This window comes from Poecilia reticulata, chromosome 23, assembly GCF_904066995.2.
Source record: "Poecilia reticulata chromosome 23, P_reticulata-male-v2, whole genome shotgun sequence".
Taxonomy (NCBI): domain Eukaryota; kingdom Metazoa; phylum Chordata; class Actinopteri; order Cyprinodontiformes; family Poeciliidae; genus Poecilia; species Poecilia reticulata.
Genome location: NC_088852.1, coordinates 19,371,619 through 19,396,713, shown reverse-complemented (window position 1 = coordinate 19,396,713; position 25,095 = coordinate 19,371,619). Strand labels below are relative to the sequence as shown.

The 25,095-nt window shown below is 37.8% G+C and overlaps 3 protein-coding genes across 6 annotated transcripts in view; 2 read left to right on the top strand and 1 right to left on the bottom strand.

Annotated features, from left to right (window-relative positions):
* tmtc1 (transmembrane O-mannosyltransferase targeting cadherins 1) overlaps window positions 1-13,320 on the top strand; it is a 103,407-nt gene extending 90,087 nt beyond the window's left edge. The window contains exons 18-19 of the mRNA XM_008401212.3: window positions 7,316-7,393; window positions 7,977-13,320. Of these exons, the coding sequence (XP_008399434.1) occupies window positions 7,316-7,393; window positions 7,977-8,102 (204 nt within the window). The 3' untranslated portion in view covers window positions 8,103-13,320. The remainder of the gene's footprint in view (window positions 1-7,315; window positions 7,394-7,976) is intronic.
* Window positions 13,321-18,419: 5,099 nt separating this feature from the next.
* cog5 (component of oligomeric golgi complex 5) overlaps window positions 18,420-25,095 on the top strand; it is a 91,182-nt gene continuing 84,506 nt past the window's right edge. For all 4 annotated transcript variants that reach the window (XM_008401223.2, XM_008401222.2, XM_008401221.2 and 1 more), the window contains exons 1-4: window positions 18,420-18,572; window positions 18,878-19,017; window positions 23,918-23,975; window positions 24,495-24,549. In XM_008401223.2, the coding sequence (XP_008399445.1) occupies window positions 18,527-18,572; window positions 18,878-19,017; window positions 23,918-23,975; window positions 24,495-24,549 (299 nt within the window). In that variant the 5' untranslated portion in view covers window positions 18,420-18,526. The remainder of the gene's footprint in view (window positions 18,573-18,877; window positions 19,018-23,917; window positions 23,976-24,494; window positions 24,550-25,095) is intronic.
* Window positions 19,438-21,976, bottom strand: LOC145550125 (uncharacterized). Its single transcript, XM_081603661.1, has 4 exons — window positions 21,827-21,976; window positions 20,663-20,785; window positions 19,987-20,057; window positions 19,438-19,899 (listed from the first exon to the last, which is right to left on the bottom strand). Exons 1-4 carry the CDS (start codon window positions 21,909-21,911, stop codon window positions 19,786-19,788), a joined length of 393 nt encoding a protein of 130 aa, XP_081459787.1. The 5' UTR covers window positions 21,912-21,976; the 3' UTR covers window positions 19,438-19,785.

Below are 25,095 nucleotides of genomic sequence, written 5' to 3'. Positions count from 1 at the left end.
ATATATATATATATATATATATATATATATATATATATATATATATATATGGAAGGTGAAGACCACAGTGGTGCCTGTGGTCATCGGGGCCCTCGGGGCAGTCACCCCTAAACTGGAGCAGTGGCTCAAACAGATCCCAGGAACAACATCAGACATCTCAGTCCAGAAATGTGCAGTTCTAGGCACAGCCAAGATACTGGAGGAGAACCTCAAGCTCCCAGGCCTCTGGTAGAGGACCCGAGCTCAGAGGATGAAACAGACCACCCGCGGAGGGTGAGAAGGGAATTTTTATTTTTTTTTATATTGTATATTATCTCATATATTGTCTCATATATTGTTTAGGTTAAACAGCATTCATGACAAAGGGGATACCCTAATATTGACCATTTGCAACTACGTCACTTAATCATTCAAAGCGCTATGACGTACATCGGAAGTGAGAATCTGGCGTAATGAACTGAGCAGCTGAAGTTGTTTTTGTGTTTATTCATGGCTTCTATTTGTTCAAGTCAAGCTAATTTGTCTGTGAACGTAACACACCTGGTTGGGCTCATATGCGAACCGACCAGACCTCCTCCCCCCTGCTGTGTTGATCAAATTACCGACTTTGCCTGAATTCACACCACATGATTTATGTCACTATGTCATAATCAGCGTTTCCCCTTAAACCGGAGCAGCATTAAAAACGTACAGAATACGAGACGCTAATCATTTTTCCATACATGCTAGGCTACATGACGGCGTGGCTCTGTTTCCATGTTACTGATGGTTAGACGCTACCTTCTCCATAATGCAATATTTGATATCTTTCTAATCATACTTACTTATTGTTAAGGAAGAATTTTTATATTACTGGTAAATTTAGCAAAACTCTGGCTCTGATTCTTCCTGTTGATCCCAGGTTCTCTCGCATGGCCACGTGTGGGGACAAAAACACAACAATGCGTGTTGACGTCACAGAATTACAGAATTTAATCCAATCAGAAGAAAATATAAGATAGTACAGGAAACTGAAGAAACACAGATACAAACATTGTTACCTGAGACAAGAAGACAAAGAAATATCAAGGACGTCCTTGGAGAAAGAGCTGGTGTAGAAATAAAAATAAATCAGCTTTTTTCTGAATTGTTTCCCTTGTGCACAAACTTTTATACCTGTAGGTGTGTTTTCCTCTTTAATGTATTCAGATAAGGCGTATCTCTACTTGACCAATTGGAAGACATCTCTGGCCCTTTTAAATTTAGAAAAAGTCCCTGCAGTTTGGTCGCAAGATCAAACACCTTTTGTTAAATAAGGTGTAAGCAGACTCTCCGAATTCATGGTGGTTTATGGCTTTTCACAGATCAGTGTGAAAAGCTAGAACTTCCTACTGATTGTTTCCCAGACAGACAAAGAGCAGATCAGAGATCTTGGCAAACCATCTGCTTTAACTACAGTAAAATATATCAATAGGTCAGAATATGTTATAAATTTTAAAACTATAATTATGGTATTTCAATCAAGTCATGATAAATTCTAAAACTAACTTATTTTAAATTTATTTTCTTAACACTATCCGGCCTCCTGTGGCTCTACAGCCATCTGGGCAAAGAGAAACAGATGAATGAACCTCACAGGTAGCTGTGAAATTCTGGTTTCTCTTCTGCTCTGCCAGGAACAAACCTTTAATTCTGTATTTTAATTCAATGAAAAGTTCTCCAAAAACCCAATTTGTTCTTCTGCACTCAGCATCTCCAAAGTTTAGTCCTGATATCAAACCAAAAGCAATAGATAATAAACAGAAAATAATGAAGTACAATTCCTGTTTCTAATTAGGAATTAGAAACAAATAAGAATTAAGACATTCATTCACCATAAACCTAAGTATTTTCTAATACTAAACTAAACATTTTCATGTGATTCTAATATAGTCAGAAATAATACAATTTTCAAATACATTCATCATTAACTAAATTAATTCTAAAACAAGATAATAGAATTTTTAGTCAAAACATGTTATTAATAACTAAGAAAAATGTCTTACAAATTAAATGTTAGTGATTTAAAACATTTTATGTTATATTCAGTTTTTTGCACCATGTCAGATGTTAGTTTGGAAGATTTCTCATCCTGGTTACGTGAACCGACCAAAGTTCCCCTTCTCAGAGTAATTCAAGTGATTCTGTCCTCCACCTTCCTGCATATGTTAATTTATGACCTGCTGTCTTTAATGATAAGACTCCAGGGGTCTGAGCCGAAATTCTCTTGCAGATCCTCTATTCTCCTTTGTACTTTAAACAGCAATAGTTCTTCGGGTTTTAAATCACTCACACAAACCTGTTCAAACTTAAGAAATTCGTTCTAAAATGTTTAAACTGTGTTAAACACTCAAAATAATAATTTTTCTCAACATTATGTATTACATGAACGTTAATTTTCTTACCTTGCATAAAGTGTTCGCTGTAAATCCGCGGTTACACCAGGAGCTGCCAGTTATGACTATCCGTCGCGCATTTTTCCTCATTAAAATAAAATGACAGACTTGGTTTGAGCCCTTGTCTGTCTGTGCAGCTGACCGCGCAGCACCTTGTGGCCATTTTACTGCAAAATCAACTAAATGAAAGCGATATTAGGCTATGACGTGTACATATTTATACAGGCTTTATACAGGAGAGCATAGATTTTGAAAACCATCGTGGTGGAGACAGTGACGTCGCGGGCATATTGTCATATTTGTTATTTGTTTTTTTTAATTAACTTGTGTTTATTTAATTGCCTAATTAACCGCCACAGGGCTTTGACTATCAACGATAAAAAATGTTATGCTTATGTAGCGTAGCTGAATCTGCGCAGTGTCTTGTGGGAAATAACAGCCAGACAACAGCTGAGCTGACGGCACTTGTGTAAAACAACACATTTAACTTACAAAATAAAAATAATTGCAACAATAATCAATAACTAAGCCCAAACATGGGCATAATAGTCTTAAACAGTACATGAATAACAAACAATTAGACAAAATATTCCCACCAAAAGCAATGAAACATCAATACCTGCATTCAAAGAGCAGAAAATAGTCAAAACTGGCCTTTTCTCTTCACATTGTTCCACAGCGCCTGTTTAACCATGAACAGGACTATTTTCAGCATATGGATGTAGCATTTTCATTAGCAATATTTCATGTAGCATAAGAGCAGCTAAATATCTGCTAACACAGTTCTAGCACTGTTTAACAACGTTCAAGTGCTCCAGAGCACATTATTTGACAAGAACAGTAATCAAACTATTACTTATTATACTTAAAATGCACTTATTGAACACAGAAAACAAAACTTCATACCTTCTCCCACGGAATACGAACAGAAAGAGCGCTCTGGGAAAACCTTTCACGGACTATAATGGTATGATCAGGGGTGAAAGTAAGGGGGTACGGCAGGGTACCCCTAAAAAATTTAGTGGGGGTACGCAGTACCTGCAAGAGAGGAGCGGCTGTCAGCTGGAAAGAATCAACGGGTTCACTGCAGCCGTGACTGATTAGTTTTTCAAGAACAATCTAAAACACGACTTAAGCGGTTAATAAATAACTTTTCATATTGTTTCTGAACTCTTTGTGCTTTACTACAGCAGATGAGCAACATGTCGATCTCGGCTTTAGGTGACAAACTGAACGCAGCCAGGACGCTGAGACCAGCACGTCCTCTTCTGACGGGCTTAAAACGTTAGTAACTTTATTAAAGAACAAAAAACATCGACAAAACATGTTCATATTAATGACCCAACAGCAATAATCTCAGTGATTATTGTTTCAACAAGGTGTTGCACAATTCTGTGCGTTTCGGTTCCATTACCAAAATAACTAGCAGAGCAGGAGTTAAAATGAACTAATCAACCACCGCTGTGTTCAGGGAGCTTATTAATGATCGCAAAATAAATATCAAGCCTGAAAACCTGATGACGGACTGAATGTTTTTAACGTAATATCTGGTCGGCATGTGGAGCGCAGGAGGTTGCCATGGCAACGGCTGTGCTTAAATGACAGACAGAGTAAAAAGGTAGGAGTGGCTTAGAGTTGATCACCTGTTCAGGTTGTTTTCCTTTGCTGTGGCTCATCACAGCTGCTGTAGTTTCTGAACTTTCAATAAGCGACAAACTTGGACTAATTACCTCGTTCTTTGTGACTATACGTCATTTACAACAAACATCAAACACGGTAAATATGTTTCATTAAGTCTCTAACAAACAAATGGCTTCTATTGCCACAAAATTATTAAAATTATTTAATTATCTAATAAAAAAAATAGTTTGGTGCTGTCGGGCTCAGAGTCTGAGAGGCTTTTCCTTTATCCAACAATTTTGTTTTATGTCTCTTATTTAGTAGAAACATTGATATTTAATGAGATTTTCTCCAAAATAACCTTTTTCAACCTTTATAGCTCCACTGTTGAAAATGAGGCTCTAACATTCACAAATGACAGTGAAATAAAATCCAGTCCAACATCTGGTTTGAGGTGATTCCTCTGGAACCTTTTGGAGGAAAAATATCCCAACTTCAGAAGATGAGCTTTAACCTAACAGAGCTCTGTGGTTCCTCCTGTCAGTATGAGAGTCAGGGTGAGGAGGCGCCATGTTAGGAAGAGAAGTGGAAGCTGCAGGATCTTCAGAACAAACAGGTCATGATGCTGGGCTACTGATTATCCCTCTGTCTGGACACAGGATCAATAGAACCAGTTTAAAAACTAAAATGAATGGTTATATGCCAGACATGTAAAACTGGGATGCACTCCATGCCATGATGTTCAGAGTTTAGGTCTCATGGCATCTCATGGTGTCAACATTGCAGCCAGTGGGCTGTGGGAGGAAATACAGCTTTATTTTAAAGAACTACCAGCTTTTATCGCTTCGCAAAAAAATTAATCAGCACAGAAACTCCAAAGCACACAAAGAAGCAATATATACATATGCAATACATGCAATTTATTTATTTATTTATTTATTTTATTTTATTTTTTTTTATTTTTTTTTTGTCATAGTACCCCCAAGAATTTAAAACTACTTTCACCCCTGGGTATGATCCATTAATTTCTCTTTTTAAACCCCAAACTGACACTCAAAACAACAATCCATGAATTCAATATGTTTGACAGTAAAGATAATAATTCACATTTTCATTCGCAACACATCAAATTTTCATCCATCCATCCATTTTCTTGACTCCCTTGTCCTTTAGTGGGGTCGGGAGGGTTGCTGTTGCCTATCTCCGGAACATCAAATTAAAAAAAAATAATAATAATTTTGAAACAGGAAGTTACCCGGGGTTTTGCAATGGATCTGCCGTCTTTTCAAAATAAAAGCTGCCAGTGCTCATATGAGTCCCTACCGGAATAGCTTATGACTTGATAATCTAGTGTAATAACCAGTGTTGTAGTACTCAAGATCGGTCTTGATCTCAAAACCATTTTTTGATGGTCTCGGACTCGACCACATTTGATCTCGGTCTTGTCTCGGTCTCGGGCGCTAAGGACTCGGAATTTTATTTCAAGACCAGTCAAGACCGCAACTGTGAAAACATCACTAAACGTACAGCATACTGTCCAGTTTATTTGTTAACATCGTTGTTTTCAGTGGATGCAAAACGCACCAATTAAAATCCAAGCAATAACGTGTTTCTGTTACTCCCCCTCCCCATCTTTCACTCGCACTCAGCTCCAAGACATGCGCAGTGGTTTTCTCTGAGCAGCAGAAGATGCCTGTCTAATCGTCCGTAATAGAATAGCGCTGCATAAATCATAAGAAATCCGATGGCTACAGCTAACTCAGCAGCGCTTTACTTTCACAGATGGTGGGGACGTCTAACTTTTTTTCGTCACTTAGAAAAGAAGCTTAAAGAAAGGTAAGCTTCGTTGACTTGATGGAACTTGGACTTGTTGTGATGGAAAAAAGTTGTCACTCATTGTACTTAATTATTGTGCGGAGGTGTTGACTGACTTGTTGCATATATGGGACAACGCTGTGTCCAAAAGTCTGCAATATAGTGATTATAGTCCGATTCTTCTGAATGGCTCTTTACTTAGAAAATAGGACTGGAGTGTCACTGAGAGCCGTTCTTTGTTCTTGTAATGCTCTGCGTACACTGCAGTAGCTATCATTATTTTATTTAATCATGTATATATTGATATTGTTTTAATTAAATAAATAAAACACAAGAACGAAAGAGCACGCAGAGCATGCACATTGCTCTATGATTGTTTTCGTTCGAAGTGGCAGCTGTAATGTGTGCCATGGTGTCAGACTACCTGGCTTCATGTATCGGGAGAGAGGGTGAAAACAGTCACGGTGAGCGCCTTGTGCTTGGTTATTTCTTTGTTGCTCCTTGGTCAGTGTTCATAGTTGAGCGTTATTTACCGTCAGGACATTGCCTCAATTGCTATGTTTAATGGTGCCGACAGTGATGGTTTCTGACATGAGCAAACCCCCAGGGTGTTATCTTTTTAGTGATGGCACGAGACCACCACGGATTGTAGCACAAAGATGGAAGCACTTCATTTTAATATTGGTCAAATTTAGTAAGTATTCAATATCTAGGTGTTTTTATGGGAATATGGATCTTTCAGATCAATTTGAGAAGCAATTTTGATCATATTTCACATTTTATCATGTCATTTAGCTCGGGCTGCTGGTCTTGGCCTTGACTCGGTCTCGATTTCCCTCGACTTGGTCTCGGACCCTAAATGTTTTGGTCTTGTCTCGGTCTCAATATGCTCTGGTCTTGTCTTGGTCTCGGGTTAGGTGGTCTTGACCACAACACTAGTAATAACATCACACTGCTACACTTACTACCGATTAACTTCGTGCTAACTAACATATGGTAGTTTGCAATGATAAACTCTGTCAATATTGTGTTGAGGGTCAGTTCATCTAGATAAGGGTCGTACACTTTCTGACAAATTGTGACAGCCGATTGGTCAGTTGCTGACAAATGACATCGAATGATTGGAAGAGGATTGCTCCACGTGTGCATGTCACAGAAGTGATAATGCGCATAGACAAAGTTCAAATCCTCTTGCATGATGTTTTTTTTAACTCAGTATATAATAATTTGTTTCTATTTTGTGTCTTTTGATGAAAATGCCACAACAACTACATATAAGTAATGTTAAATCAGATGAAAAAAAAAAAATCAAATATTTTCTGGGGGTGCTATGGGGTGCTATGACTTTTCCAGGGGGAGCTATGGCAACCCCTAGCGCCCCCCTGGCGCCGCCACTGTTGTTGGAGCTTTCTGATTTGTTTGCTGATCCATTCGGTCTCTTCATTGTCTGTTTTCTCTCCTAATAGAATTACAAGTTGGCTGTTGATCTGAAGCCTGACCAGTCTCAGGCCTGGATGAACATGGGAGGGATTCAACACATCAAGGTGATGACGTATAAAAAAAAATCTAAATTATGTTCACATGCCATCCATAGTTGCACCCTAGCTATGAATGGCATGTAAAAGAATAATCTTTTTGCTCTCCAGCGTTGTACACATTCATAAAATTTCTGGATAAAAACAATAACATATTAAGTACCTATATACTATACAATATTATAGCATAGAAATACTCTGCAGTTGTCAGACGTTGAAAAATTGAACTCAAGGCTCGAACCCAAGTAGAAATATCACGGGTGGTCACTGAACGCCATGTGCAGATCATTCATATGTTGCAACATGTAGAACTTGAATCAGTTCCTTTAAAATAACTGAATTATTTGACTTAAACCAGAATTAAAGACTAATAATTACCATACGTAGATATGTTTATTACTATTCAGTGATTTGGAGGCGACAGATGTCCAGACTATGAATAAGGAGAGCAGGGATCATAGACGGGTATGAGTGCAGATGTGTGTGCTCCTTCCTTCGATACAAGCGCAAGACTTAGTATTTATTTAGTTTAATTGTACTGTCTTGCATCCTTATTTGAATGTAGTACATGTGTTAACATGTCTGGTCACAGGGAGACTATGCAGCTGCCAGGATGTACTATGAGCGGGCCCTGCATCTGAATCCTGGTTCCAGACTTCTCAAGGAAAATCTGGCAAAGCTGGACCGGCTGGAGAAGAGACTGACAGGTGGAGCATAACATGGCAGACATGAAAATTGTCCTGAATAGAGGTCAGCAGCTCGCTCTGGGAGAGGACTTTTGCCAGGTCCAACCTGTTCATAAACAGCAGGAGAGAAGGCTTGCTGGTACATCTGTGTGCAGCAGAATGAAATGGAGAATAACACAGAAGAACAGTGGAAGTTCTGTAACTTCATAAGCTTTGTTTATCGTGATTTAATTTAATAGTGTAGCCTACTTAGATGGAGAGTTATTTTCTAAATAAGTATATTCACCAATTGTAATTCAGTCCTCTGCTTTCAGGCATCATTCCCATATTTATTAATTCAAGAAAGTGAAAAAAATCAGAAAGGGTTCTGACCTGAAGGGAACGTGTCTGAGAGCTCCTTTGAAGTCAAAAGGACATTCTGAAACAAAGGTTTGTGTACTAGAGAATGGTGTTGATGTCAGTGATGGACACCACAGACAATGGTGGTAGGAGATCATCCCTCAATTGTTGGGTTCTTGTTCCATCCACCTCTGTTGTTGTGTTGTTGGGCAGGATGTCACTCACCTTGCCTGCTGGTGGCGGTCACAGCGCCTGGCTAGTGTTTTGTAGCCTCGCCTCTGTCACAGTGTGGCCCAGGGCAGCTGTGGATAGTGCCTACTATCCAGTAACTTGCCATCAGTGTGTAAATGACTGAATGTAGTGTAAAAGCGTTTTGGGACCTTCTGAACTTGATAAAGCACTATACAAGTTCACCTTTGTACAATAGAATTCTATTGCATTCTATTGAACCCTCAGAATTCTTTCAGGGTGTAGCTGAAACTTACCACTGTTTGTCTCTCTTCTCACTAGTGGCAAAAAAACTCCACACCACCAAGTCAGAGGAATGTAGTGCTTACCTACACTTTATTTTATCCTTAAGTCGTGAACCAATCAGGGTTGTGTTTGAGTGTGTAAACCAGGGGTGCCCAATACGTAGATTGCAATTGACCTGAACTGTTTTTTTCCACAGACACATCCTGATGGAGAACTGGATGTAAGAATAAAATTGTATTCTCAGGTAATGAACAAAAACGTTAATATAGCAAACAATATATATTTTTATGTGTAGTTATGAATTGATGCAACTGAAGAAATTATTTTCAAAACTGAAACAAAAGGATGCCCGCCACAGCTCGGGGCCATGACCTTCACAGCCAAGTTGTCCGACTCGACTCTTATAGGGTGAGGCGTACACAGCAGCAGTATGCTTTATTTATGCTGATTTTTTGTAAAGGACAGATCAAGAAAACCATCACTCATACACTCCAGTAAGAGTAGCACCATTTCAGCACATTTTTATTCAAGTAGAAGTAAATATTAGAACCATCAGGATATGTTGCCCCAGTGCCCCAGTTTATTACAATGGAAATGATCTGTCTGTTAACAGACATGCACCAATTTTTGGGGGGCAAAAAGTGGATTAACTTCAAGAAAGTTTTTTAATAAAGGAAATGCATACACATTTTTAAAAAATGAACATTTTCTCCTAACAATATTTATTTCCTAACACTAATAATTATTACATAAAATGACCATTCAAACTCAACTTCTTAAGCAATCAATCAAACCACAAAAGCACCACAGGAAACTGAGACTGAGATGCAGTCTTGAGTCTCAGATGCACATCTCCTCATCTCAGTCTCAGGAGATGAGGAACTGTACTTTGATGCCTGTGTCTTCTGAGTTCTTGTGTGTCTATAGTATTACTCGCCTGACCTCTCTGTCTGCTATCAGAGGGGTGAAGTATTGACCCTTTGCAACTACGTCACTTAATCATTCGAAGCGCAATGATGAACGTCGGAAGTGAGATTCGGGAGTGTTGAACAGAGCAACTGAAATTGTTTTCCCAAATTGTTTTTACGTCCAACTTCTAGCGTCACTTGGAAGGAAAGCTTAAAGAAAGGTAAGCTATGTGGACGTGTTGCTAGCAAAGCTAGCTGTACTGAGACACACGTTGCATCTGTGATGAAAAAAAGTTGTCACTCATGCGCTAAATTATTGTGTGGAGGTGTTGACTGAGGTGTCACAAATATGGGACAAGGCTGTGACCAAAGTGCAATATAGTGATATAACATTCAGTAATGATCCGATTCTTCTGGACGGATCTTGACTTAGTCCTATAGTACTGAAGCCTCACTGAGAGCCGTTCTTTGTTCTTATAATGCTCTGCGTACACTTCAGTAGTTATTATTTTGTTTATATTTAATTGGCGAATAAATAAAACATGAACATAAGAACGCAGAGCATGCTCATTGCCCTTTGTTTTCGTCACCTGTCATGGTGGCAGACGTTGCAGCAGGAGGGAGGATGAGAACAGTCACGGTGCTCCTCCTGCTTGGTTACTTCTTGCTTATTGCACCTTGGACTGTTTATAGTTGAGCCTTGTTTACCGTTAATTGTTATGTTTAATGGTGCAGACAATTGTGGTTTCTGACATTGGTAATATGGGCAACCGCCCAGGGCGTTATTTTTTTAGGGATGGCATGAGACCGCTGTGGATTGTAGCACAGAGATGAAAGCAAAACAGAATGAAGAATTTGAATTGATACTGGTTAAATTTATTTCAGCTCTAAGTATTTATTATCTTGGTGTTTTTATGGGAATGTGAATCTTTCAGCTCAATTTGAGAAGCAATTTTGATAGGTAAAGCTTAATTTTATTGTCAGGTAGCACGGGGTGCTGGTCTTGGTCTTGATTTGGTCTTGGGTTCGGTGGTCTAGACTACAACTTTGCTACGTGGCTCCTTGGTTTCATGTCCTCCCCTGCCAGTTGAATTTCTTTCAAAATAAAAGCCACTAGTGGTAAAAAACGTGAAGTTCATGCTATGTTAGGACAGGAGACAAGATGTTTCCATCCTGGAAATTATGATACATAGAATCACATATTTAAGTCTAAACTGTTACAGAGAGTAAACACAATAAAAGCATACTTTATCTGTGGCATTGTTCATTAAAACGGCACAATTCTGATTAAAATTAAATACGATCGGTACACTTAATGATATTAGCGATTAGGTAATGCATTCAGCAAGTACTTCTACTTTTAATACTTAAGTATTTTTAAAAGTCAGTACTTTTTTACTTTTACTTAAGTAAAATGTTAATGTGGTAGTTTTACTTTTACTTGAGTACATTTTTGTCTGTGTATTTGTACTTTTACTTAAGTAAATTTTTTGAGTACTTTCTCCACCACTGACCGGATGGATGGCCACCCTAGCCTGTTTTTAATATTAAATTTTTCTTTAGTATGTTTTTGTTTGTACAAAATCTATCTGTCTGTCTTTCTGTCCTCGGTTACCATAATAAAGGGCTGAACACAACAACTTTTATTCTTATCCATAAAACACAATATCAGGAACATTTCCGGGGACCGCTATAGGCAGGACTGTCCCAGGAAATCGGGGATGTCTGGTCACCATAGTTTTCTGTGGCAGACTGATGTAATTTCTGAACCCTCATTAAAACCCCTTAACCCTTACTCTCGGAAAATACAATGGAAAAATGGCACACAGTGGATGTTCCACTGCAGATTAAGCGGTAAAAACGATAAAACTGCACTAATTGCCTCTTCCATTTGTGAGTATGCGTCACAATATTCACAACAAACATCCGCCATTAGGACAAAAATATTTAGATAGGACATGAAGTATTTAACAAGCTGTGGGACCTACTGCCACAATTTCTAAATTTAAATTTATTCTCTGATATAAAAGAAAAATTAGCTTGGCGCTCTCTGGCATTATGCTTTGAGGACAGAATTTTGAGAGGCTCTTTACTGCCTTTTCCTCTGTCAAACATTGCTAACTATTTGCATTTCTCATTTAGTTGCAATATTGATGTTGAGACCTTCTCCAAAATGACAACCCTTTTCAACCTGCATAGCTTTTGAAAATGAGGAGCCATTCACAAATGACATTGATATAAAATCCAGTCCAACACCTGGTTTGGGATGACACCTCTGGAATCTGTTGTTGGAGGAAAAATATCCAACTTCAGACGATGTGCTTCTTAACAGTTCTCTTTGGTTGCTCCTATTATTCTGCATTCTCTCACATTTATATCATCAAACCAAATTTCCGATTTTTTTTTAATTTGACATAACAAATTGACACCTACTGACCTCAGGTTTGTAACCAGCTCCTTCTGCCCTATCTATGAGAAAGTAGCAACCTCCTCTCGGTGTCAGAAGTCTCACTGAGGAAGAAAGTGTATTAGGTTTTCTATCACTTTAAAATTTATGCTGTAACTGATAACTTTTGCCTATAAAATAAGTCAATAGAGTTTCATTTACAATTTTTACATCTTTGTGTGATGTGGTAGTTTCAGCCAGCTGATGAGAGAAAAAGTAACTCTTGGTCTCAAATCATTTGGGTACCCCTGGTGTAAACAGTCAACTCAAATAAGAGATTTGTTTATCTAGCTGCTGTTCTTTATGACCCATGAAACAGGCTCTTATTTCTTTTTTCTCTATAATAACTTCTACTTATGTCATCAGAAAATGTTTTAGGTTTTTGTTCTACAATTTACTCATCTATTCTGGATGGACTTTAGCATAGGGGAATCATTTAGATTAAATACCAGCTGACATGAACAATCAGGTTGCCTGAATTAAACCAGGATTCAGATTTATGACTTGTTGTCCACACCTCTTTGCTCTTCCAAAGATGAACCTTTACCATGAGAGAGCAAAACACCTGACTAAGGGTTCGTGGTCTATATAAGACTATGAATCTGCTCCTGTTGAATAAACCTTTGATATGCCATGGTCAGTCCCAGAAGTGGACCTTCAGAGTTCTTTTTTGTTTGTTTTTTTGTCACAAAAGAGAAGGGATCGCAAGGGATTGCAATCTACTGCACCTCTCAAGTACTGAGTATCAATCAGTGCAACAAAGGCTACAAGTGTAAAATTTTCTTTTTTGGAGCTCGGAAAGTGAAATGCTACAGATAAATGCTGCATCCCTTGGAAATGAGCTGACTTTGAGCTTATGGTCCCAGATCATCTGCAGCTTTAGTAAGGAGCTGTGTTTTTTTTCCAGTTCATCTTGTGGCTTTGTGCTTTAAAACCTCAGTAATTTGCTGTTTGAATACTTGTTATTTTTGTGAACACTGATTTGAATGTGATTGAATGTTGTGATGTGATTGTGAGATGTCAAGGATGTGACCAGGACAATGATGTAATTGCTCAAAAAAAAATAAAGTATATCTTTTACTATATTGTGTCTGGTGTGTTTCTACTTAAAGGTATTGCACTATACAGTACATGTCCCCTGCAGAGGGATAGGTTTTCTACACAAAACCCTGAGAGAATTTATGTCCATATTGAAGGATAGTAATGCTTATTGAAGCCAGGCTCATAGTATTATGCTCTCAACCATAATACTAATTATGGTTGATTATGCTAATCAACCAAAATTACAAATGTTGCTGATATTTTTAGCTACAATGTAAAATATAGCGCTTTTCCAATCATTTTTGACCACTCAAAGCACTTTACACTAGAGTCACGTTCACCCATTCGCACACACATTTATATATCGATATGCAGATCGGTAGGCAATTTGGGGTTGCGTGCCTTGCCCTAGGGCACATCAACATGTGGCAGGAGGAAGCTATAATCAAACCTGCAACCTTGCAATTGCAAGACGACTACCCACACAGCCACAGTCACCCAAACAAACCCTTAAATCAGACTCCAAAAGCAATTTCTACAAAGAATCCAATGCTCATGATATTTTTTCTTTTATTTTTTAATAATAAATTTAATTCATAATGCCCTTGATATATCAAATTGAAATCTCAAACATAGATCAGGAATCGAACTGGTGATCCACCAGTTGCTGGGCAAATTTATATTAAATTACATATAATCCCCATTGGGATTATATGTAATTTTATGACAACCATGAATTTGTCATATATAAAGGTAGCTGCATGTTAGGTCCTGCTGTTTGTAATGTATTGTAGAAGCTGAAGATGTAGTCTTAGGGAAACGAGGCATGGGATAGTTTTTCATGATGTCATTGTGTTAAACAGCAGGGTTTACAAAAGTTACTGTTATTTGTCATGTAGACACAACGATCTCCAGTTTGTATTTCCGTTGTTTGCGAAATTGTGTTCCCCCATGAAAATCTGTTCCAACTTGTGTCGGGAGTGCACACTCCGTCAGAGAAGCGGACCGACCATTTTCACGGTACTGTTGAATTTCTTGGTAAAACAACTTGCATAATTTTGTCAAGACTGTAACTTTCAGTTTAATCATCAGTTGCTGTTAAAAAGATAGCAATAACAAAACTCTAGAATAAATAAATACACTTGGTGTGGTGTTCTTACACAGTTCTGTGTTGTTGTTTTTAGTCTCCAGGAGAATCAGTCTTTTGTTATGTTCTCTTTAGCCTGACAAATAAGTCAGTCACCGAACACTGTTTTCCAACACATTGTGCTTATAATTTTCAATTGCTGATATAAACATAAAACAAAGGAAATAGCTGATAGCAGGACCTGAAAACTTAGACTTCCTGAAAAGATGAGTGTAGGCTTTCTGGAAAATCCTTTTCTCCTGTAAAATATGACATATTACTGGATGAAAGATATTTCCACTTACAATTTTTTTTTTTTATCGATAATGTCATTCATTGGTCTAATGACATTATCGATAAAATATTCATCATCTTTAGCTCTCTGATGCAATTTATTTCTCTGAATAAGTTCTAGCATTTATATTAAATGCTTTAAAATATTTTTCTGCGAAGATCTGAGAAACATGAGAATATAATTCCTCTTTTTTCAAAGAAGGAAAAAATGCTTTTAGAAACATCAAAGAGGAATGCAACTCCTGAAGCTCTCCTTGTAATCCTTGCTACCCTATTGGACAGGGACCAACCATCTTGAGACGCATAGCTCTGGAAAAATTAAGAGACTACTTAAAACAATCAGTTTCTCTGATTTTACTTTTTGTAGGTATATTTTTGAGTAAAATTAACATGGTTCTTTCATTCTATGAACTACTGACATGTCTCCGAAATTTTAAGTAAAAATTTAGAACTTATTTCAGAAATGAGAAAACCTGAGATCCTGACTTATTTTCTCAGGATCCCAAGAAACTTTCTCGAGATCTCGAGAAAATAAGTCGGGATTTATTTTTCTTTTTTTCTCCATGTCCCCTTGGGGCAGGGGTGCCCAAAGTGGGTCCTGGAGGGCCGGCATCCTGCATGGTTTAGTTCTCTCCCTGGTTGTAGTAGCAACCATTTCAGGATGTTAGAATTCTTCTTAGGCCTCTAATGAGCCCCAGTGATTCTTGAGAAGTGGGACAAAATGGGTGTAAATTTTCCCCAAAATTATTTTAATTATTCCTCAAGCTTATGTAATGAAATATGACAAATAATGTTTTGGAAATGTAAAGATGCTAAGGTGCAGGCTCCCAGTTGCAACATTTTTTTTTATTACATTTTTAATGGACTTGACCCAGACCTTTGTCATCACCATCTGACAAAAATAAATATAAAATAATTCTTTAATGACCCTATTAGTTATATTTTTACTCAGTTTTACAGACAAATGCTTCTTAAGAAACAAAAAAAATATTTAAAACAATAAACAACAAAAAATCCATCTGACGGAGTTGACAGTGTATGGCAGAGTTGACACAGAACTGAAGGTGGTGACAAACTAGTGAGTAAAATGTAATTGATTCATGTGAAATAATGCCATTGATGTAAAATAAATTAAAATGAATTAACTGCGCATTTAAGTGAGATTTGTCAACACTATCACTGAAAGAGTCAAAAACTGATGGAGTTGACATCTGACAGAGTTGACAAAATGCCAAACTACATCAATTTATATGTTGTTATTCTGAAGGAGACAATATTGTAGCTCATCAGGTCAATGGAATCTTTACATTGTACCAAAATTAATGGGGGATCCTGGTTGGATTTTGTGAAACAAATTAATTTTGTTTCACAAAATTTCATCAAAGTTTTGTAAATTGTCAGTTATGATGTTGACACATCATGGTTGTGACGAGCAACTTAGGAATAAAACAGAAGAAAAAGCTTAAGAATAACATAAGCTAACCAGAGCTAACTAGCCCTCTTAGCAAAGGAAGAGAAAGGAAGAGATCATGGGGTCCTCAGAAGTTCTGGTGCCCCCCAATAATGCCTGATTTTTTTTTTTACATTCTTTTTATGTCTGACGGTGTTGACAAAAACTAGGGACACATTTCAATGGAGTTGGAAAATATATATCAAAAAGATTTTTAATTCAATTTATTGATCCTTTCACAATTATTTATTTGAATACTTTTATTTAATTGTCATAATATACAATTTTAGTATTTCTTTAATTGTTTTAAGCTATTATAATGTATTGAGTTCTGCTCCAGGACAAGGAATTTTACAGACACCATCCACCTACTACAATGTTTAAAATAAAAAATATTCAGCAAACACCAGGAAAACATACATTGCTGTGCTCACATGGCACAGGTTAGTTTAGTCAGATATTTGAAAAAAATATATTTTGTGTATATTTTATTCAAATTTTGTGCTTTATCCATAGGACCTGTTTTGTTTTGTCACTATTCTCGAGAATCACTGGCCATCATTTGATCCAGGTGCGTTAAACCAGGGAGAGGACTAAAACACACAGGCCACACCCTCCGTTGAAAACTCTTGGCACTTTAAAGCAAGTGAGACCAACTTGTTTTCTGTCATCCAACACAGACTCATCATGGTTAGGTCAAGAGAGCCAGAGATGGAGCTTTCCAAGGAAAAAAAAGGCACTTCTTGTTCTGAGGGGGCGGGGCTTAGATGACGTCATACTATGACAATATAGGATAGTAAGGGATCCAACCAGGATCCCCCATGTCAAGTTTGGTGCAGCTCGGCTCAAAATTGTGGAATCTAGAACCAAACGTATGTCAACGGCATTACAGGTCACTTCGTCAAGCTGCCACGCCCACCTACTCCATCGAAACCAAACGGGGTTTGAGTCCACAACACACCAACATGTCTTCTGTCTGTGGACACAGTTTCATGTTGATTATGTCAAAGGGGTCAGATAGCAACCATTTACAGTAAAATATGACACTTCCTGTTCTCAGGGGGCGTGGCCTAAGTGATGTCATCATTTTACCATTGGGTATTGTAGGGCAGCCGATGATGATCAATCACTGAACGTTTGGTGCCTCTGTGAGTTTTTCTGTAGGAGTTGCAACAGATTTGTGTTTTATTGCTAATACGTGAACTTTGACCCCAGGTAACCCCCTTTAGCAAGTACAGCGACGCAAACCTGTGATAACTTTTAATCGGCCATGCCTTCTGAACGATCTGACCAAGTTTGAAAATCCCTAGGAGGAGTTCGATCAAATGCGAAGGATGTAAACGGTCAAAATGGGGTCAAAATCGGAACTTCAATCCAAAATGGCCGACTTCCTGTCATACTTGCACTATGACATTAATTGTAAATTCTGAGCGTCTTGTGGAGCTCTACAAGTGTACCAACTTTCATGTCTGTACGATGAAGTAAGGTAACAGGAAAGTGTCTTTTGAAAGCTGCTAGGTGGCGCCGTCGAGCAGTTTCTTTAGCGATTTTTGCAACGACCTTAAAATATGTGAATTTTACACGGGCTCTATGCGTATGCCAAGTTTGGTGAGTTTTTGAATATGATAAAGCCTCCAAAAGGCGCGTAAAGACGGTGGAATAATAATAATAATAATAATAAGAATAATAAGAAGAAGAATAGGAATAATAATAATAATGAACAGCACAATTTCAATAGGCCTTGGCAGCGCTTGGCTGCTCGGGCCCAGTGGCGCAAAAAGTGGGTATGCAACGCATAGGGGCGCAGCACCAGAGGGGGCGCCAAAACCCCGTCTGGAGGGGGCGGCGCGCCGATGATTGTTTTCCCATACACTTCGGCGCGTGTAACGCTCCTTCACCTCGCGCACATAACGAGGTAAATGTAGCGAGTTTTCCCCTTCACGTATCGTCGCCTCGGGGGGGGGGGGTGGGGGGGGGGGGGGAGCGTCGCTCCTTCACCCTGACGATCCTTCCCTCGGGAGGTTGGGTGGTGGGGGGCGCCGATCTATGTTTTCGCATCCACCTGAATAATGTGTAGTTGCGCCACTGCTCGGGCCTAATTATAAATACACACAACGTGTTGGCGAACAGTGTTTGGTGACTGACTTTTATTTGTCAGGCTAAAGTGAACATGACAAAAGTTGAAAAATGACTGACTCTCTTGAAGATTAAAAATAGCACAAAGCGCCTCTCTGGCTGCAGTGGGAGCTCAAGACACAAGAACAGATTTTCCCAGGGAAACAGAATTTCGCACAAGATGGCCAGCTGTGGCGCTCTGCTCCAGAAATCTATTTGCAAGCTGACCAGAAGAAGTGTACGTCACACACGGAAGTGTCAACATGGAGGACGGTAAAGAAGTTTCCACGAATTCACTTCTGAAAGATGGTGAGCTTGTTTTTTTTAATCAAGCACACAAACTAACAATAAAAAACGATACGTGACAATAAAACATGGATAGGGTTGCTGTGCTACATGGCTAACATTTTCAGCTCCTGTACATGTGAAATTATTCTTCTTTTTCCGAGTAAGTGCAGCTTGTACCGTTTGGAATGTGTTGAGTAATTGCTCTAATGGACACTCGTTCTGTTAACGCAGTGATCCACAGAAGCTACTCAGTTTTCTGACCCGGGTTCTGTCTCTGGTCCGCTGGATGCTGGTGGGAAACTAATGAGCTTCTGCTCTGTTTCTAGAGTGCTATTCGAATTTCCTGGACGAAGATTTTGACGTGAAGACGTACACAGCACAGGCTATCCATCATGCCGTCATCGCTGAGCAGTTGGCCAAGCTGGCACAGGGCATCAGCCAGCTTGACAAGGAGCTGCACAGCCAGGTACCAACATCCGCTTCATTCATATCACTCAGAAACCGGCTTTGACATCGCACCTGTTAAAACCGTTCGAAAACAAGTGCACAGGTAGGGTCTATTAGCAACATTCACAACGTTTGTAAGTCATTACAAACGGTAATAGAGCATCAAATGAAGTTTTAAATAACAAAGCTCATTCATGCAGGTTCCAAAATAACATGGCTTCACCTACAAGCAGCAAGTGGTGTTCTGGGTATCTGTACATTACGCGAGTCTTTAAAACTTATCAAAAGTGCTACCTATGGATAAAAAGCAGTTTTTGAGGGGGTGGGTCACTAATGAAGCAACTAGGAAGAAACGGTGTTACGTCGATCCGCGTTTCCCCATCAGATACGGTGTTCTGTCAGATAGCCATGCGTTGTCAGATTGTCATACACGTAGGGCAAACTGACGGCTATATCTGTCGGATCATCATACGTTGTCAGATCGCGATACACGTAGGGCAAACTGACGGCTATTTCTGTCAGACAATTGTACGCTATGATCACCATATTTTATATTTAATCACCTTTATTAAGTCAGTGTTAGACCGTCATACAGCTGCTAATGTAATAACACTTTGTTATTAGCGACTGTATGACTTCCTGATTTATTAGTTAACCTGTCTGATTGTCATACACTTTGTTGTTGGCGACTATGTAACATCTTTATTAATACCAATGACATCAGTTGTATAATGCAATATATTTAATATAGAACATTTTACTTCTGTATTTTTAATAATCCACACTATCACTGGTGGGGTAAAACTGTTTCATTGATGTTACACTTTTCACATTTGAACATGTCACCCATGTCTTTGGCACATTCTTTGTGTGTCCACCTTGAACAGTAGACACACTGTATCTGTGAAGTGGACAGAAAAAGAAAACAGTTATGAGTTAGCAAGTGTAATGTGTTTGAAGTGTTAAATTGTACAGTTTAATTGTTTACCATGTCAATGATGTTCTCTGTTGCATTATGATGAAGCATGTTGCATTCCACACAGAACTCTTCCACCTTGTCTGGGAACAAATAAAGGCATTTTGAGTGTACTTTACCAAAAATAGTCAAGTACTATCTCTTTATATTCTGTTGACAAGCCATAATGTTCAACTAGTACATAACAGAAAATACTGCAATTTAGTATTTCATATATCTTTGGATTTTTTTAATGCTTTGGACTGTTCCTACATGGCCTATGGGAAAATTTGTTCTTTTTGGAATGAGAAATTCTGTGATATGCTCCTAAGCCATCTTGTGTTTTTGATTGTTAGAATATTAACAAAAACTGATCAACAGGTTTCACACAGACTTCCACAGTTCCCTGAAGAGCGGAAATGGTTCTTTATACCCAACATTAATATAATTTTTTGTGTTCTGACCAAAAACTTCTTAGAATCATAGCTGTCCAAAGCTATAAATCTCCGAACATTCATCCAGCAACCTGGAAAACAAGACTTCTTTGTAATTGTTGTTTCACCTCGATGTTGATACAGTGTGGTAGCAATGTGCAGTCTGGCTTGGGATACGTCTTTGGGTCCTGTTTGCTCAGACTGCAGCCCTCCCATTCGTACATATGTTTCTGCAAACTGAAGAAATTATGCATTTAATGAAATAAAAAACTTACCATGGATGCTAAATTTTACGGCATATTTCCGCAAAGTTTGCCTCTGTTCTCTGTTGAGCGTCAATGGGTAAGAGCCTTCAGAAATAAAACTGAAGACCTCACCCCATTTGAACTCCATGTTTGCTATAAATGACACAAGAAAAACATGTAAATTGCATCAACAGGCATTTAAACAAGACAATTCATTAGACACTGCAAATTGTTCAAATATATAATAATACCCTGCTGCAGCCATGTACACAACAAAACACACCCACTCCTGCTACTAATCACGCCAACTGGTGCTGCAATATGACATTTCTGCGAAATATCAGCTTTTAGGACAAGAAATACAAAACTAAGCTAAACAAAATAAAGTTTGTAGTGAAAGCTTCTTCATATCCATCCATTTTAATTCTGATTTAATACAAAAAAAACCTTCTGATCTACATGTTTATGCATGTGCATCCAACAATACAATTCTTGAAATACTGCAGAAAACGCAACAGCGAGTTTAAATGCAATTGACGGATCCCAATTTTTATTGACAACACTGGTGGACACCATGTCCTTCCTGGCAAAGCATGGTGGACACAGGGACTTCAAGTGACTCAAGAACATCTCCTGTCTTTTATTCATTGAGGCAAAAGTCACACAGATAGTGACTGTTGGCTACATAACCCAGGGGCTGTACTCGGGTATGTGATCTGTTAACCAGAAAAGCCTTCATGTTCCTAAAGCAACCTCAATTTGCAAAATCTTAATATATGTAAATGTGAAGCACATATAAAAACAAACTTAACATGAATGCTTTTCATATACATTAATAAAGATAAAGATTTATTTCGCAGGTGAAACACTGGTTTTGCCCCAGTTTCAGTGTGGGTAATACCCATACCAATACGGTTTCTGCCTGTACAGTCTGGTAGCGTGAAGAAAAAAAACGATAAGGAAAGTTTAAAAAATAAACAAATAATTCAAATTCAACATTTAAGAGTTTTAAGTAATCCTAATAAGTAAACCCATGTGTCGAAGTCCTATCTGGAAAGCCATCACTGTATCCAAGCTAGCAAACGTGTTATCCAACCCAAAAATATCAATGAACTGGGGAACGTGAATTTAAACGGGGCTTGTTTTGTAGTTTACTGCAGCTGCAGCAGCATTAAATTTGATTTATTTACTTACTTTTTATTGGGTCTTGTTTTTTCTTCTCGCGTATGACGAGCTGACGGCTCCTCTCGATATCGCAGACCTCCTGCAGAATGCGCATGCGTGCGCATGCGCACTTACTACATGTATGCTATTCTGACATGTATGACTATCTGACAGAACAACTGTTCCCCTGCATCTTCTTGCCGCTCCGCCCCGCCCACACGGCAAAATACGCGCGTGCTCGTGGTGAGCACTGAGAAAGCACGCGCATAGGAAACTACGGCCACCGTGAAAGCTCAAACAACATGTTTCGGCAAAGTTGTCACTTTCTTCACGTTTTAGCGGGAAACTAATTATAATAACTATAATAACAATAACAACAATAATAATACTAGTAATAATAATAATAATAATAAATAATAGTGATGATAAATACATAAATGTCACATAGATATTATAATTGTTATAAATGTATATATATATATATATATATATATATGTTTAGTTATATATACATATATATATATTTATGAAATAAAAACAGGGCAATGTATTTTAATGCTCGATATTACGCATGAAATACCGTTCCTCTTGTTTTACAGAGGGGGAACGGTATCTGATGGGTAATATTGAACATTAAAATGCATTGCCCTGTTTATATATATACATAATATATATATATATATATATACATTTATAATAATTATAATATATGTGACATATATGTATTTATCATTACTATTATTACTATTACTATAAATTACTATTATTTTTTATTATTGTTATTAGTATTATTACTATTTGTTTCCCGCAAAAACGTGAAGAAATGAAGAAAGTGACAACTTTGCCGAAACATGTTGTTTGAGTTTTCACGGTGTCCGTAGTTCCCTACGCGCTGCTTTCTCAGTGCTCACCACGAGCAGGCGGAGCGGCAAGACGACTCCGGGGGAACCGTATCTGATGGGGAAACGCGGATTGACGTAACACCGGCATCCTTAACCTTTTAAAGCATGACATATGTCATGGCTTTCTCTACATACATAACATTCATATTCTTAAATCTCACCTGATTTTTATGTTTGATAGTCTTGATGCCTAGAAGTATAACTTATTTACTAATTATCTGTCGACCATTTAGAAAAGATATGCATTTTCTAAATGACCTCATCTTAAATAATGAAATACTGTTGACTGACTTCTTCTGTAGGAACACAATACAGTCTGTTGCTGTGGGCAAATTCAGATTTGACTTCAGTTTCATATCTCAATAGTACTTTTGAGTTGCATCTGTGAAAATGGTTTTATAATCCCTGTTAAAAATCTGGCATAAAGCTTCTCTTGGAGAAGCTTTAAGCTTTATGATCCTCCTTAAACAACTGACTGTTTAAGGAGGATCAGTCAGTTGTTTTACTTAGAGTGAAATCAGATATGAGAAGTAACTAAATATGTTATCAATCAACCGATTGATCAATAATTATCAGTATATCAGCAAACGATACAATCTTTGTGTATGAGTTTAGTAAAAAACACATAAAGGTATTTGGATGTGAAAATGTGGATGTTCTTGTAATTCTTTAATTTAGTGCTGGGGTCAGAATTCCACTTCTACCCATGAAGCTTGTGTACTTTTCTTTTATGGCTATTTATTTGTTTAAGTTTACACAAGTCAGTTTGTGTGTGTTGTAGCACCGAGAAGGAGAGGCCAGAATCAGTTCAAATAAAACTCAGCAGCTCAAAGAAATTCAGAAATCTGTTTTGGCCAGTACTGATCATTGTGATTTTTGCTCATCTCTTCTTCTATAATGTGCCACTGACTGCTTCAATGTGATTGAGTTTATGAAGTTGTGTTTTTCAAACTCAGAATTTAATAAGCATTTAGATAAGTTCTTATACTAAAATGACTAAACATTATTCATGCTTAGAAATTGCATGACTTTAAGGTGGTGTACATAAGCCTGATTAGCATTGATTGCTTCACCCTAAAATCAAACTCCATCACAACAAACTAAATACCCTTTGGGTATTAGCTACCCCTTAGCTTTACATTTCATCACTCTATGGAAATCAACACTAAATTTCAATCAAGATTTGTGGATTGTGTGTGAAATTTTCCTTTCATTCCAGGTTGTGGCAAGGCATGAAGACTTGTTGGCTCAGGCTACAGGGATCGAGTCTCTTGAAGGTATTTACCCACTTTTTTTTACTCTGCATTTTGCTTTTTCTTCCTGTAATTGAGAAATGGGTTCCCTCTCCCCAGTCTAAGTGTGATGAAGGGTGGGTCTCCATGCTTAGACTACTGCTCCCACAAACCGATCCTAGATAAGCGGAAGATGATATCTAAATAACTAAGGAAGTATAGAGGTTAGTTAACGTTGCTGATTAGAGGTGTGCTGAGCAATCATAAATTTGAATATATTAGATATTTAACATTCAAATTCAAAAATACTATACTGATCCCAAAAGGAAATCAAATGTTGACATAGCAATTCAAGATTGTTTGTGTGTGTAAAAATGAGAATGTAGAAAATATTTAAAAATATTGCAGCACTTTAGTTATATTATATGCCTACAAAATAGATTTGAAAAACATCTTTATAAAACGGTGAACCTTGATTGTTACCACCAGATGGAGGTAGTTCATTCTAATAAGTAAGCTCTTTAAATCTAATATTCTGAAAGACAAATCTTTTGTTATTTTCAGGGGTTCTTCAGATGATGCAGACGAGGATTAGTGCACTGCAAGCCGCTGTTGAGAGGTAAATAACCAACTGAATGATCAGTGTGTTTTAGATTGAATTTGGCTGTTGATTAATTAGAGCGGAGTTGAATCTCAAGGTTGAATGATCCCAGGAACTTGAAAGAACACACCAGCTGAACCAGAAACCATCAGGATCTAGATAAAATCAGCTATTGACAGTTTCAGATGCTGGAACACTATTGATGAAAACAATACATGATACAGTTTGTGATCATTGAAGATCACAATGTCTGTTGTGTTAATGAGTTCTTTCAATATTTGTGTTAATTTTTTTTTCACATGCAATGAGGCGATGGAGTCTGTAGCTGACAGGTTCTTTAGAAATGAAGAAGCCGTTTCCACTTACTGTAGGAAATATTCTACGGCCATACTACTTAGAGTAGTCTTTAACTTCAGGGTTCTAAGTGCCACAAAGCTTTTCCACTACATACCTGGATGCCCAGTCCAAATCTTAACATTACTTCAAAAAGTAAAAGTTTTTCAGTTGAGTTAGAATCTCGGGTTCCAAGTATACTTTGTTGTCTTCAAGTGTTTGTTTTTTTAA